The 15,384-nt window shown below is 32.4% G+C and overlaps 1 protein-coding gene across 2 annotated transcripts in view; it reads right to left on the bottom strand.

Moving 5' to 3' along the window:
• Window positions 1-67: 67 nt before the first annotated feature.
• The window catches only part of PLSCR1 (phospholipid scramblase 1), a 53,489-nt gene continuing 38,172 nt past the window's right edge, over window positions 68-15,384 (bottom strand). For both annotated transcript variants that reach the window (XM_051983317.1, XM_051983318.1), the window contains exons 5-9: window positions 13,501-13,543; window positions 10,056-10,276; window positions 6,967-7,128; window positions 4,406-4,567; window positions 68-1,213 (exon numbers count right to left, since the gene is read on the bottom strand). In XM_051983317.1, coding sequence (XP_051839277.1) covers window positions 1,151-1,213; window positions 4,406-4,567; window positions 6,967-7,128; window positions 10,056-10,276; window positions 13,501-13,543 — 651 coding nt within the window. In that variant the 3' untranslated portion in view covers window positions 68-1,150. The remainder of the gene's footprint in view (window positions 1,214-4,405; window positions 4,568-6,966; window positions 7,129-10,055; window positions 10,277-13,500; window positions 13,544-15,384) is intronic.

Below are 15,384 nucleotides of genomic sequence, written 5' to 3'. Positions count from 1 at the left end.
GGGTTTCAAAAAAAAAAAAAAGAAAAAAAAAGGGTTATTATAACTCAAACACACATAAAAGGACATATTCGTTGTAAAGAGATGGCATACATTGAGTTTATTTATTGTAAGATAATCTTTACAATTTAATTCACACAGAAGAAAATTAACTGGAATTGAACACAAAGTTACAAGTAAATACTTGTGAATAGCATGATAATTTCAATAGGGAACGAGGAAATGAGCATATAAAAAAATTGCCCTCCGTTGAGAAAAACTAGCAGATCAGACCCCACCCTTCTTTCCCCACTCCAGACCTCCAGTTGTTCTTTATTATTACTCCATAGGTCAACAAACATTTATGAATTGTGCCAGGACTGCTAAATGCCAGTGATCAAAAAAAAAAAAAAAAAGCAAAAAAGTATTCCTCTCAAGGAGCTACCAATAATTAATATAAACAAGAAAAATAGTCATTTCTCTTTAATAAAAGACATAAAAATAAAGTGATTTCTTAAAGCTTTTTTGAGGGTTGTTTTTTTTTTTTTTTCCTTTTTGGAAAAGGGCACTGAAGTCACAATAGCTACCTCAAAGATCAGATAATTAAATATTGCTTTTCTAAATATTTGTCAATAAATGCTGCTATGTCTTATTTTATTTATATATTTTCCAAACTGCATTAGTGCTTATAAAATGAATTATGTATGAAATATTCAGCTAGCTATAAGTTGTACAGAAAACTTTTTAAAGAATCAACTTTTTTCATAGAAAAAAACTATAGCCCATAATCATTTTATATACATAGTAGTCACTTTTATCTAAATGTCAACTTATGGTTGCATACTGACCTCAAAACAAGTATTCTATATTCAAAACAGATTTAATTTATAATATTTTTGCAAGTCACTTATATGATCAAAGGATCATAAATCTAGAGCTGGAAGGCACCTTAATGCTAATTTTGTCCAATTACCCATTTTACAAATAAGGAAACTAAGGAAGGCTATATTCTATAATTTGAAAAAAAAAGTGTTATAAAGTTGCCCGTAGTTGTTATTTATAGATTTCATGATTATTGGTATACTTTTGAGTTAAATTTTTAAAATTCCATCATATTTCCAATTCAGATGTCCCAAAACACTCTTTAAATGAACCCGAAGATAAATTCATCCGATTATTGCCACACTCCTCCTCTATCAGTTTTAGAGTCTCCACTTCTTTCAAAAAACATGAAGTCCTAGAATGAAAATCCAAAATATAAGCATTATATTTAGAATTTAATTTTGCTAATTTCAGTTTTTAGATACAGGGGATAAAATAATACCTAATGATGGACATTCACTCAAAGGAAGGTTCTTAATAAATGAGACAGTACAAAAACCTAAACTTTTCTATTACTGCTACGATGAACATGGAGATATAAGGATGATGCATATAGATTTCATTCTTTAGCAAATTTAAATTTGTTTTATTTTTCCTTCTAGGAAACAATTCAGGATATTACCATAAGGCAGGAGAATAAAGGTATCAATTGTTTATGGCTACTATGAGTCCTTTCTGTTATTTGGCATTTTCTATGCAGTAAAAGAAAAGATTTTCTGTACTTTAACATACAATGTTATACAACGTTTATATAGGAAACAAGAAAACTTTTTAATCTACATCAATTGGAATTTAGAAATGTGTGACATTTTGATCTTCACAGGGGACCCTCTAAATGGATACCAAACTAGACCAAAGAGAGATAGTTTATGGGGTCACCATCAATTTGAGGTTAAATCTTGTTTATATAAGCCTAGACTTTGGGTAGCATATAGTGCTTATATTAAGCTCACTTTTTAAATTCTGTTTTATTCCACAATGAGTGAACTTAATTAGTTGTTTAAGGTTTCCATGTACTTTCCCCTTTGCTTTCCTCTTCTTGAATCCCCTTCTTCAACTTCACCTAATCTCAGATTCTGTTTTGTTTCCTTACCTTTCACTAATAACATGGCAGACCTTTTCTATCTCTTCATTAATTTTTCCCTCAACTAATTTTCTAATTATTCTCTTCCATTTTTCCTTCTTCCCTTGTAGATCTCAGATAAATTTGAGTTTAGAACTTTGAAACTTGCTCTTAAAAATCACATTTATACAAGGAGTTGGAAAACTGAGAAGTTTATCCTTGTCTTTCAACCCAAAGTAAGCCATGGGATTCTCAATGGAAACTTTTTTCTGAACCTCTGAGAAAAATCAACTGGAATTGGGTTAAAATTGTAACTGATAAAGAATCTGGGTAAGTTTCCAAGTAATTTCCTGCTTTTGTAACTTATAGATTTCATTTGGAGAGGAAAGCAAACAGCATATGGTTTTCTAGCTAGAGAAGAGTGACTTCCTCCCTGATGGGCTACTTTGTGATTCCCAGAGCTTCTCACAGGTGGTGCCAAATACTTTTTAAAAATGATTTTTAAAAGGAAAAACAAATGCACCCTAATGGGCTACTTTGTGATTCCCAGAGCTTCTCACAGGTGGTGCCAAATATTTTTAAAAAATGATTTTTAAAAGGAAAAACAAATGCACTTTAAAAAGTATTCTTTCCTTGAGCAGATCAATAAACTATCATTTTTCAGCTTTTGTCCCTGCAAAATGTGAGGCAGAGTAATGCATTAGAATATGTTGCATTAAGTAGTGCATTAAGAATGTTAAATCTGAAGTCAGAGACCTTACATTCAAATTCTAGTTCTGCCATCTATGTAGCTCTGGGCAAATTAATTAACAATTTCTGAGTTTCAGTTTTCTCATTTGTAAAATGGGAAGAAAGTTTAACTAGATGACTCCAAGATTGGCTCCAGTTCTATGATCCATGGAAATAACCCTTTAGGATGCATGAGGGCTGTAACAATATAAATCTTTTTTTTTTTTTTCTGCCCTTCCTTCAGCTGGAGCCAAAGAACTAAAACCTCAACCCTATTCAGTTCTTTCAAGTCCAACAGCTACATTCTTCCTCAAAGTTGGAAATAGGGTTCTAGTAAGGTCTTAGCCAGTTATGAGTAAAACTTGACAATTGTTATTTTCCTTTAGGGTCCTACAAGATCGTAGACTATTAATCTTGGACAAGATGGCTTAGTGGACAAATGATCCTAGAGATGACACGTAATGGTAATGTGAACCAACCCAACTCAACCCTTCAGTAATCCAGAGAAGTCTACACTAAACTTTACTATATACTATATACTACTGTACTATAAAATGTAAAGCGGATCCTATTTTGATCTGCATTGGTAGAAGAAATCTCATTAGGGATTTCCAACACCAATAAAATCACATAAATAAAAATTTGCTCTGCCTCAAAAAGAAAAAAAAGCATCTCAGTATTCTTAAGGGAGCATTTCGCAGCAATGCCCTGATGCCCATTCAATTTGTTCTGTTCTTCCCTCTCTCTTTCAATCCGTACTGAATGAATTTTTATGATAGATAGGATAATAAAAATAGAACTTGAAGGAAAGTTCTAGGCAAATTTGTCCAACCTTAGGAACAGGGGGTAAGAATGCTGAGAAGCTAACAAATTTCATAAAGCAAAGAAAAGAATGTATGTGTTTCTGCACATATATGTGTGTTATATGGGTGTGATTGGGAGGGAATATTACTATAGAATTAATATAAGAAATTACTACAGCAAAACAGTCCATATAAATCAATGAAAAACAGCTGATTAAGACTTTTAGGAAAATATTTTTGTGTTTTTTTAATCAAATAAATGGAATAATACTGGATTTGTAATAAAAAAAATTCAAATTTGCTTTCTGAGATTCATAATATTCGTACAGCCTTAAGCAAATCATCTATATTCTTTTCCTCATCTATTAAATAAAATAGTTTGGAACAGATGACATTTAAGATCTCTTTTGACATTATATGGTTAAAGGGAATAAGCCAGGAGTCAGAAGCTTAGCTCCTCATTCTTATCTCACTTAACTTCTTTGTTCCTCTGTTACCTCTTCTATAAAATAAACTAAAGCCCCTTTCAAATCTAACCAATAGTAAAATAGAATTATTGTTTCCAATTCCAATTGGCATGTCTCATGCCTAAATATTCCTACTATCTTCCCCATTTCTAGAATATACCCTCTTTTTCCATTGGTCTCTGTTGAATTTCTCTTAAGGCTAAAATTTTTTAAAAGCATAATATTAAATATCATAATAAACAATATTAATATAATAATAAATATTATTTATTTTTAGTAATTCAATTCTATTTTATTTGAAAATAAATTCCCAAATTATCTTCCTAACTCTGACCCCTTCCCCACCCATTGAGAAATCAAGAAATATAATATCCATTTCACATGTGAAGGCATGCAAAACATATTTCCACATCTGTCATGGATATGATTATTTCCAATTAATGAAATTTGGATAAGAAAAATAAAATTATTAATCATGTACTTACAATGAGAAAACAAGCACCCAACATCACAGCCTTCATTTTCACATCAAGGTCTAATGGGAACTGAATTGAAAAGTTATCAGCATCCGTAAACATTTCTTTTATGACTCCTGTCCATTGTTTTGTAATTTTTCCAACTGTAGTCTCTTCATTAAGAGATTTTATCTGATAGAGGGAATAAATTATAATCTTAGACATCTTCAACCCAGAATGAGAAAAGATCTTATTTTATTACACCAATGGGAGTCATAAAGATAATTATCATTTACAAAACAAACATATGGCACCTGTCAGTATAGAAATAAAATAATTTATGCATAAATTGAAAAATATTCATTTGAGAAAGACTATTTCTACCTGAAGCCAGATTTTCCTGAATAAATCCCTCAATACTCAAATGGATCTATGATCTCCCTTAATTTGAGGGTTTTCTCCGTTATTACAAATCCAAGTCTGTCTATCCTTTGTGATTCCCAGAGGCCTTCTACACTTTTTCCCAACAACCTAAAAGTACTTGTAGAACACCACAGTTATTCATACCCATCTATTCCTTACACTCATCATGTGAACAGCCCATTTCTTCATATCACATAGTTTTGTAATAATTTATTTCATTCCTGTTATTCTCTAGAGTTCCTTGATGGTTGTATTATATGCTTTAGTATATGGAGTTAAAGCGCTAACTATTTCTGTCGGGAAGAAATTCTCTAAGATGGCTAAGTTGCACAGCAGAATAGATATGTCTTGGTAGAGGGAGTTTCTATGGGATTTACTTAAATTAGACAGTAAAAACATGAATTAATTAAAAAAAACACACCATCTAATCAAATCCTCTCTTTACTTGACTATAAGTTTCAACATGGTCCCTAGATCTGTTACCTAAATCACACTCAAAGTAAAGGTAGTTGGTGGCTGTAGGTATTCTGTAACTGATATATTTCCTGTGGCTTTAGCACTGGGAAGTCACATTGTATCAGGCAGCATCACCAATAGGATTTTGAATTGTTTTTAATGTTTTTAAATGAGCTATATTACAGATTGTTATTATATTACAGATATATTAAAATGGTGCTATCATTGCTTTAAAAATATGGGTGGATATTTTGTCAAATTCTGAAGTGAGAAGACCTTCTTCCTATTTCTCTTAGATTCAAAATTTATAAGCTATCGTAAAAAGTATAGGAAGGAAAATGAATCATGTGAAAAGATCTAGTGAGATCAGGATTCAATAGTAAATAAGGGAAAAGCCATTTAATGTTACCCATTCTGTGAAGATCACTGAAAATACGGAACTAGTTATTTTAGGGAGAAGCAAAATTAACAACTGAAAATGAGATCACTTTTGACCTTGAGGGTTATAGATTAAAAGACAGACCAAAAACATCCAGGAAAAGAACAGATATCAGAAAATCCATTGTCTTGCCCAGCTAAAAACTGAAGCCAGTATGATTCGATTTGTCTCAGTATAATTCTATTCAGAGTTTTACTTTAACAGATACAAATCCACTATTTCCTAGTGCTGAATCTCATGTTCACTTGCATAAGACACAGCAAGGTAAAGTGGAAAAATTCATGCATTGGAATTAGAGGGCCTTCTTTAAAGCCTTCCTCTGCCACTTATTACCTGTATAACCATGGAAGATGTGTTAACTGCTCTGTATCTCAATATGTTCATCTACAAAGTGAAGGATCATTTCTAACTTAGTTCTACAATTCCCTAATACTAATAACTCAACATTAAGCAGCCTTTATTTATGAACATCATATATCATTCATTTGGCTTATTTACTTGTATTGCATCATATTGGTCAGATAATCTCTCTCCTTCTTTTTTGTGGTTTAACATCTCAGATTGTAATCCAGGGCCTATCCTTTGATTCTAGTCAAAACCAAATAAACAATCACATAATACATATAATCAAAAATACTTTTCTAAATTCTTTTTAAAATCAACTGAATATGTTTCTAAGAGATAAAAATAAATTATTTTAATCTTAGCAAAGATATAATTTGGGAGGATGGAAGAGTAAACAGAGAGCTGATTGGATTTAGAACCAAAATCTGGTTTAAATCCCTGCTCTGCAGCTTATTGGCTATGTTTTGTTGGGCAAATTATTTTACTTCTCAAGATCTTGCTTTCTTCATCTTTAACATCTTTCTAAGGATTTTAAATCTAAAGATCCACCTCAAACATTTGATTGCTCTGTGACATATCACTAGAAACATCTTTATAAAACCACATGTTTTTGAGGGTGATGCTGGTAGGCAATTGAGATTAGAGGATTTACTCAGGGTCGCACAGATTGGATTTGAACTCAGAGGTGTTTAACTCCAAAGCTAGTGTTTTACCCATTGAGCCACCTAGCTGCTCCTAAAATCATCTATTAAAAAAATTAATAGTCCAATAATATCTCCCCTCTACTAGAGCAAAGGGATCAAATTAAAAATATAACTTATCATTTTTAAAAGTCTTACAAAAGCTAAAACAATGAAAGTTTAAAATTAATTTATTTTTGTTATCTTGAGTACAGACACTTAAAAATATTATTCTGAATGTAACTTGCCTCAAAATCAATGTCTGAGCAACATCTGCAAACGATACATGGGCCAATGATTTTCAGCACCTCCTGACGGTGCTCATTTAGAACTGTAAACTTGGGCAGAAAAGGATGCCAGTTTTGGGTAACATAACCTACTGGTACACCAGGAGGAGATTGTATTTCCAACTGCAAAAGGAAAAGAGATCCAAAAAACACTGTAAGATAACTTTTAAAATATGCTGTTCAAGTTTTAAAATAAGCCACTTAAAAGAGGGAGGAAAGTCTTCAGGAAATCTAAAAATAGCTGTTGTGTTCATGCAGTCATAGGATAATTTTTCACTCTCAAACTTTTTAGACTTAGGTTCTATTCTGATATTCTATAATTACATGTAACCTTTATTAATTAAAAGATCAAGAAATAGACTGGAAAGGCTAGGCAACTTGGTTCAAGAATTGGTTATATAATTTTAGCACACTATTACAAAAAAAAAGTAACTTATTTTTAGAGCTTTGTTCATTGCCACACTAAGGGTTACCAACTAGCTGCCTTTGATAGGCTTATTACAAAACTGTAGCTAGCTTGGTTAAGTATATACCTCTAACAAAATGTAAGACCAGGGAAGAAAGATAAGCTATAAAAGACATATCTAATTCTATCACACAAACTCCAGCAAACATCTTTACCTTTTCTTCATGGATCCTGGCTAGTTGCTCTTATCTGCGTTCTTACTCAACTCCTCCCCTCCCATTCCCTTGGTAGTTTGAAATCTGACCAATATCTAGTGACCTCTCATATGAAGATCATATACCTTTCTAACAATCTTTCTTATTTGATTGAAAGGGGAAACAACATATAACTGGCCTAAATATGAGTAAAGACTTTCAGAGTTTTTCATGTCATCTTTGGGATAGATATGAGCCAGATGGTAAGAAGATTTGGAAACTAGTGGAATGATTATTAATATCTGAATGTCAACTCTGAAAAGAAACGTTGGACGTCAATTCTCAGGGGTTTGTTTTGACCCTGTTCTAGTTTTGTGTGTGTGTGTGTATCATATATATGCACTATATCATATTTATATAGTATATATATATATATATATATATATATATTTTTTTTTTTTTTTTTTACTCAGTGACTTAGGTAAAGGCATAGATGGGTGCTTACCAAACTTTCAGGTGACCCAAAGCTTTAGTGATGGGAAGGGAATGTCACTTACTTGGTGGATGATAGAATCAAAATCCTGACAGAATAGTACACGGGCCAAATTTAGTAAGATGGTATATAATGAAGATATATGCAAAATTCCACACTCAGAGTGTGTTAGTCATCATTACAAGCACAAGATAGGATTGGTATGGCTAGAAAGTAATTGAGTTGAAAAAATGTGTAAGTTTTAACGATATGCAAATTCAAAAAGTGCCAACATTTTGATAATCAGTGGCTGTAACATCTAACAAGACTAAGTTGAGTTAAGGTAGGAATAGTGTATAAGATGATGGATGACAAAGTCTCTGCACTATTCTATGATCAGAAAACATTTGGAATGTTGTGTTAGATTCTATGGATCACATTTAGTTGAAGAATTTAATTAGCTGGAAATATTTCAGAGGAAAGAGAGCATTAGTCTGATTAGTTCCTTCAATAACTGACTGAATGAATTTGGCATATTCAGCCTGGATAAAAGAAATCTTCATGAGGTACATGAAAGCCATCTTAAAGTATTTGAAAGTTTTTAAGGTGAAAGAAAAAGATTACTTATTTTGTTTGATCATAAAGGGCAGCACTAGGAACAATGGACTAAAGTTACAAAATATAAAAATTTGAAATTGATATAAGGGAATGATTTCTTAAAACTAGAATTTTCCAAAAGTGCCATGGAATGGCTCAAGGATAATGTGTTCCTCCATTCAGGAAATTTTGTTTTGTGTTGATATTTTAAAATTTAGTATTTTATTTTTCTCTAGTTACATGTAAAAATAGAAGCTCTTCAAATAAAGGCTAGAAGACCTGATTTATTGATGATGTGATGAAGGGAGCTCTTTTTTTAAAGGAATGGGTTAGACTAAATTGCTTCTAAAGTGCCTTTTAAATCAGACTCTGTGAGCTTAATCCTAACCTCAAGGTTAGAGACATTATAAGTGGCACTGACTGACCCCTGGCAAAAATAAGAAATAGGCAATAACTTTATTAATATTTTTCTTCTCTCTTTAGCATTCCTTTCCTTAAGTAGCTTCCCCATATCTCAAGTGTCTATTTAGCAGCTGACTGTTAAGTGTCTTGTAAAGAATTAATGGATAATGAAAGTATTAGCTGATTTTTGGCTTAGATGATCCTCCCAAGAGTATATGCACTTTAGAATGGGCTAACTGAAGAAAACATAGAGGAAACTAACCAAATAGGATGATTTCTTTTCCTTTTTTGGTGGGTGCTCAATTATCCTGACTTAAAGGTTGCAGTGAAATTTCCTTTCTGTGATCCTGTCGTCTGTTTTCAACAATCTTAGCTTAGATTCTTAGAGATCAACCAGTTCTATTCCATTTTTAAATAGAAAATTCCTTCCAATATAATCTTTCCATCTAAGTGGTCATGTAGATATATCTTGAATGAAGAGAAATCAGTTAAATTACAAGGCTATTCACTGGGCTATTTAAGTGTCTAATGTTCAGCAAATTGTTTGTTTGCATGTTTTAATTACATTAAGCAAAAGTCTGCTTCTCTGCAGTTTTAAATCAACAGATATCTATTAAGTATTTATGATGTGCCAGGCACTGTACTGAGTACTAGGGAAGACAAATGCAAAACTATGGTTTTTACCTTCAAAAAGCTCAGGTTCTAATGAGGAAGATAACATACAAATAATTATCTACATATGATTTCCACTTATTTTTTAGTTCTACTCTCTGGTATCAAATAAAATCTAGTTCTTCTTCCATAAAATAGCCCTCCATTCCAAACAGTTATCATGTGTCATGTACACCGAACCCAACCCCCAGTATTAATCAATCCATGTATGTATGATGTGTTTTCTAATGGGAGAAGCCACTGTTCACTAATCGTAAGGCAGCATCATGACCAAGTGACTTGGGACAATAAAAAGATGCTCACTGACCTCCTGTAGGCAACAAGGAAAACAACAGGAAACACATCTCAAAGGTCTCTGAAAATTTATCACTTCTCTGCCAGAATTGTCCAGAATCTTTATAACAAAGGGTCTTAAGGTGCCCAAACAGTTTCGAGTACAGCAGTCATTTTCTTCCACTGCAAAGTAAACTCTCTGTCCCAAGCTGTTTTTAATTTCATATTTATTGTTGGTTTCAAAACCTATAAGTGCTAAAATGGGGGAAGGGAAAAGAAGACACGATAATTATCACAAAGACCACTACTGGGAAAATGATTTTAACATAAAGACACTAAATAATTTCCAATCATTAACTCTACCCTGCTGGGCCACCTGGGACAAACTATCTATCTTCTTTGAGATTCCATTTTCTTTTCCTTCCCCCCCAATATTATTTTATTTTTCCAATTACATGTAAAAATATTTTTCAACATTGTTATTTTGAGTTCCAATTTTTTTCTCTTTCCCTCTCTCACCTTTCCCCTCCCCAAGATAGCAAACGATCTGACATAGGTTATACATATACTATAATTTTAAATAAATTTTCCATATTATTATGTTATGAATGAACATCAGAAAAAATGGGAAAATCACAAGCAAGAAGCAAAGGAAAAAAAGGTGAAAATAGTAATTTCTTGATCCACATTTCAGTGTCTCTCTCACTCTGGATGTGGATGGTATATTCCAAGGGACATTTTGTATAAAACCAAGTTGCACTCTGTTGGTTGATAAGTTGCACCATATCATCTTTAAAACCCCTTTCAGATCTAAGATTCATATTTATTTCTGTATAATTTCATGAATCTCTGTTTAAGGAAGTTTTTATTCTAAAAGGAATCCCTAAAAACTTTTACACACACACACACACACACACACACACACTCACTCACATGCACACAGACAGTCATTTTCAATGCATTACAGGGGAACAGTTTTCTGCCTTTAGATTGAACCTGTGTTTTCACTGGTAAATAAGCTAGGAGGAATAAATTATCTTTGTCGATGTAGATCAGTGCTGACTTTGCAACTTAGAATCTTATGGGATTGTTTTGGAGGTTCTGAAAAGTTCAAAGTCACAAAGCCTTTGTCTATGTCAGAGATGGGACTTTGAATCCTGCATTTCTATCTCTTTGCTACTTCTTAAGAATAAACATGAGGTCTTATTCAGGATAACAGAATGTAAGACAATTATAATGGTGTTTAAAAAAAAATGATATAAAAAACACCAATAATAATAATGTTTCAGGAAAAAAGCAGATTATAATAGCAAATAACAGAAAAAATATATGAATCAGAAGACTTGTGTCTATATCCTATATATATAGATATGTGTACATATCTATATCGTTAGTTCATTTAATAAGTTATTTATTGACTGTATCAGATGTGCTAGACATATGACCTTAAATAAATAAATACCTTATCTCTGTGGAGTTCAATTTCCTCATCTGTAATGAAAAGAGGTTCAATAATCTCAAAGGTCCCTTTCAGGTTTAAATCTATTATCTTATGTCATTGATCTTCATTATAGATTTCATAGGGAATAATATTTTAAAGAATTATAGAAAGGTAGATTGGAACCACTTCATAGAGCACCTTAAATAACAGATGACAAATTGTTATCTGGGAGACACTGTAGAACCACTGAAGATTTTTGAGTATTGAGGTAACCTGTTTAGACATTATTTAGAGAAATTATTCTGTCAGCTGTGGAAAAGATAATTTGATGAAAAGAAAAGAAATTATATCATAGGGATATGCATAGCATAACAGTGTCCTATTAATGATAGGCCATGATCTTACCACCAATCATAGTGGTAAAAGGAAATGAGAGTGTGAATTGGGGTGGTAGTCAATTGAGTGGTAAATGGATGGTTGCAATAGATGGTAACAAGATGCAGCAACTGATTGAATTGTGAGGGTGGATCATTTATTCTGATAAAAGATTATTTGAAGGTTGAGAATCTGGGTGACAGGAATTATGATAGTTACTTCCAAACAGAAGTTTGGAGGATAGATGGCAGAAATTAAGTTTCATTTTAAACTTAAAACTTGAAATACTAATAACACATGGATAGAGAAGTCCAGCATGCAGTTGGCAATGAGGAATAGGAATTAGGGAGAAAGATAAGTGCAGGTTATATGGTTTTAGGAGTCATTTGCAAGGATATAATTGAAATCATGGCAAATAATGAGTTCATTAAGAGCGTATGAAAAGAAAGAAAAGTTTCCAGAACATTTATAATTAAAGTACATGTGATGAGTCAAAGGAGACTGAAAAGTCACAGGTATGTTAAACAGGTAAAAAAGATCTAGGACAAAAAAGTACCAGAAAAGCCAAGGGAAAAGAAATTTGCAGAAGGAAAGTTGTTGACATTAAAAACCAGAATGCTCAAATAGCAAGAAAACTAAGAAATAGTAATCAGCTCTATCAATCAAGAGGAACCAGTTATATTTGAAAGCTGGGTGCTATTTTAAGAGACTAAGAAATAGACAGGGAAGAAGTTTGAGGCAATAAAAATCACACTAAAAATGTAGCAATGAAGAAGAATAGGATCTGAAAGGACAATAGCACAAGCAGATATCAAGACTAAATGAGAGAACTTGCAATTTTTATAGGTTGCAAAGGATTAAAGAAACTGGAGAATGTAGATCATCACGAAAGTAGAAGCTGATCATTAATTTAATGTTCTTTTTAGCATCTTAAGTATAATCTAATTTACTAATTTTTAAAATTTAAATCTAATACTTTTAATGATAGATGTATGGTCATCAGTTGTACATGAGAACTGGGATCTGGAAGGTGGTATATGGATGAAAAAAGGTCAATTTGACTGAACTGCATTGTAGGTAGAGAGAATCAAGGGATAATAAAGCTAGAAAGATAGGTTAAGACCAACTTTAGTAATTTTGGTTGGTAATTGGTTGGAAAATAGATTACAATGGAGCAAAATCTAAGACAGGGAGACAAGGAATGTATTGTTTTGATCCCAGTGAGCAATAATAAAGACTTAAACTAGAGTGCTAGTTGTGTAGCTAGAGAAAAAAAAAAGAATAGAAGTGAGACACATTGTGGAAGGAGAATCTATAAAGTTTAGTAATTGAATGAATATAGAAAGTGAGTATGATAGTGTGCAATGAGAGGAGAGAGCTTAGGAGTTCCTTGAGGGGAAGTAGTGTCTTTGTATATCTAGAACTTAAAACAGTATTTGATACATAGTTGTAAAAAATGCTACTGACTAGCAAAGTCTTGAGATATGCCCACAATTAATAATCAAATTATTATGAGACACAGTTGAGGAAAACTATAACTAGTGTTACCTTTTTTACACCAAGATTTATTTGCTCAATTGAAACAAGAATATACTTTTTAGATAGGAGTTGATTAAAATGCAATAAAGTAAATTATTCTTTTAAGGATACAGTAGATACATACCTTCCAGAATTTCAACTTGCTGTTGGATCACTAATTGGTCAATCTATATGAGTGAAACAAATAATACACTTCTAATTATTTATTAGGGGCAGGTAAAAGGTAAGGAAGTCCCAGATGAGCAAATTCTTTCTACCAATACAGACCAATATCTTTTTTTGTAATTTTCACTCTTCTGAAAGTGGTCTAGAGCAATTGTTTAGGGTCGTAAGTCAGTTATAGCAAAGCTGGAACTTATTTTTCCTGGTTCTAGGTTCCTCTTTCAGTTTCTATTGATTACACATTATTCAATTAAACAAATTTTAAAAACTCTAACATACAAATACTAAAAGCACACAAATTTGTCATAAAAAGTACATTATTTTTAAATTTTATAAGGCAGCTGGGTGATGCAGTGAATAGAACGCCAAGATAAAGCCTTGCAATCAGGAAATCTAGAATTTAAATTCAACCTCAAATGCTTACTGGCTGTGTGATCCTGGGCAAGTCACTTCACTCTGTTTGCCTCAGGTTTCTCATCTATAAAATGATCTAAGAAAAAAAAATGGCAAACTATCCCAATGTTTTTGCCAAGAAAACCCCAAATGGGGTTATAAGAACTGGACATGACTGAAATGACTGAATAACACAAAAGACTTATTTGATCATATCTGTCACTAGTACTAGTTTCCCCATTTCCCCTTCATCCTAGTAGTGCCCTTTCTCTATCGATCCTTTATCAGACTGGAGACTCTTTTAGGATAGAAATTATCCTTTGCCTTCTATTGAACAGTTTGATACTGCCTAGCATAGGAAAGGCATTTAATACATTTTTGATGACTGATTATGAAATTGATAAGACAAATTTTAGAAGTTCTTACTAAACTGTAAGAAAAAAAATTAAAATAAAACAAAGACCAAAATCCTGACCCAGTACAAGACATTTTTACCCATTGTTACTGTAGTCAATCCTTAACACAGAAAATTATTTTTAGTGGAAATTCATTAACAGAAATCAGAAAGTAACATTCCATTTTAGAAAGTAAAAGATAAAATCTACATTTCAAAAAATTCAATTGTAATTCATTTTTGCATCATCTTTTATGGTAAGGATATGTCAGAACTGTAATGCTTGGATAATTGTTCACATCCATTTAAGAAGAAAAATGATTCCACAAACTGGATCCAACTTTTCTATACCTGGACAAGAATCCTGTCTGTAACATGAGATGAATGAGCATTCAAGTTTAACACAAATTTCTCTCCAGGAAGGAATATCATGTATGTGTTTTTGTATTCATAGTAGTGGTCCATGACAAATGCTTAAAGATCCTTGTTGAATTGAACTAGTCAATCATCTTTTGTTTGAAGATCCACTACAAAAGGAGCTCACTACTGTCTGGACAATCCATTCCACTTCTGGGTACCTCTAATTGCTAAAAAGTTGTTGCATCCATCCCAAAATCAAACCCATATCAGGGTCTTCACAAATACCATCTATTTCTCCTTATTCTTAACTCCGAGCTTAAAACATTTAATACTTTTTTCATATGCAGTGTCTGAAATTTTTGAACACAGTTATTATGTTTCTATTAAGACATCTTATAAGCTCCTTCAGCTGATCTAGAATCTTGAGGCCCTTTGCCATCCTGACAATACTTCTTTAGAAACTCCATAAAATATAGGACCCAGAATGTAACATAAAACTCCAGATGTAGATAGACTACTGCAAAATACCATGGGCCTTTCATCTTTCATTTTTCAGATCTCAAGGCATCCAAGGACTATGTAATAATATATATATATATTTTTTGTGGGGAGAGCATGAAAGGGCTTCTATATGATATAGTGTATTAGTTGCTTCTTACTCAGCCCATAGTCCATCAGAACATCTCCATTTTCCCCCTC

The sequence above is a fragment of the Antechinus flavipes genome, chromosome 3 (assembly GCF_016432865.1).
Source record: "Antechinus flavipes isolate AdamAnt ecotype Samford, QLD, Australia chromosome 3, AdamAnt_v2, whole genome shotgun sequence".
NCBI lineage: Eukaryota > Metazoa > Chordata > Mammalia > Dasyuromorphia > Dasyuridae > Antechinus > Antechinus flavipes.
This window is presented reverse-complemented; position numbering and strand designations above follow the sequence as displayed.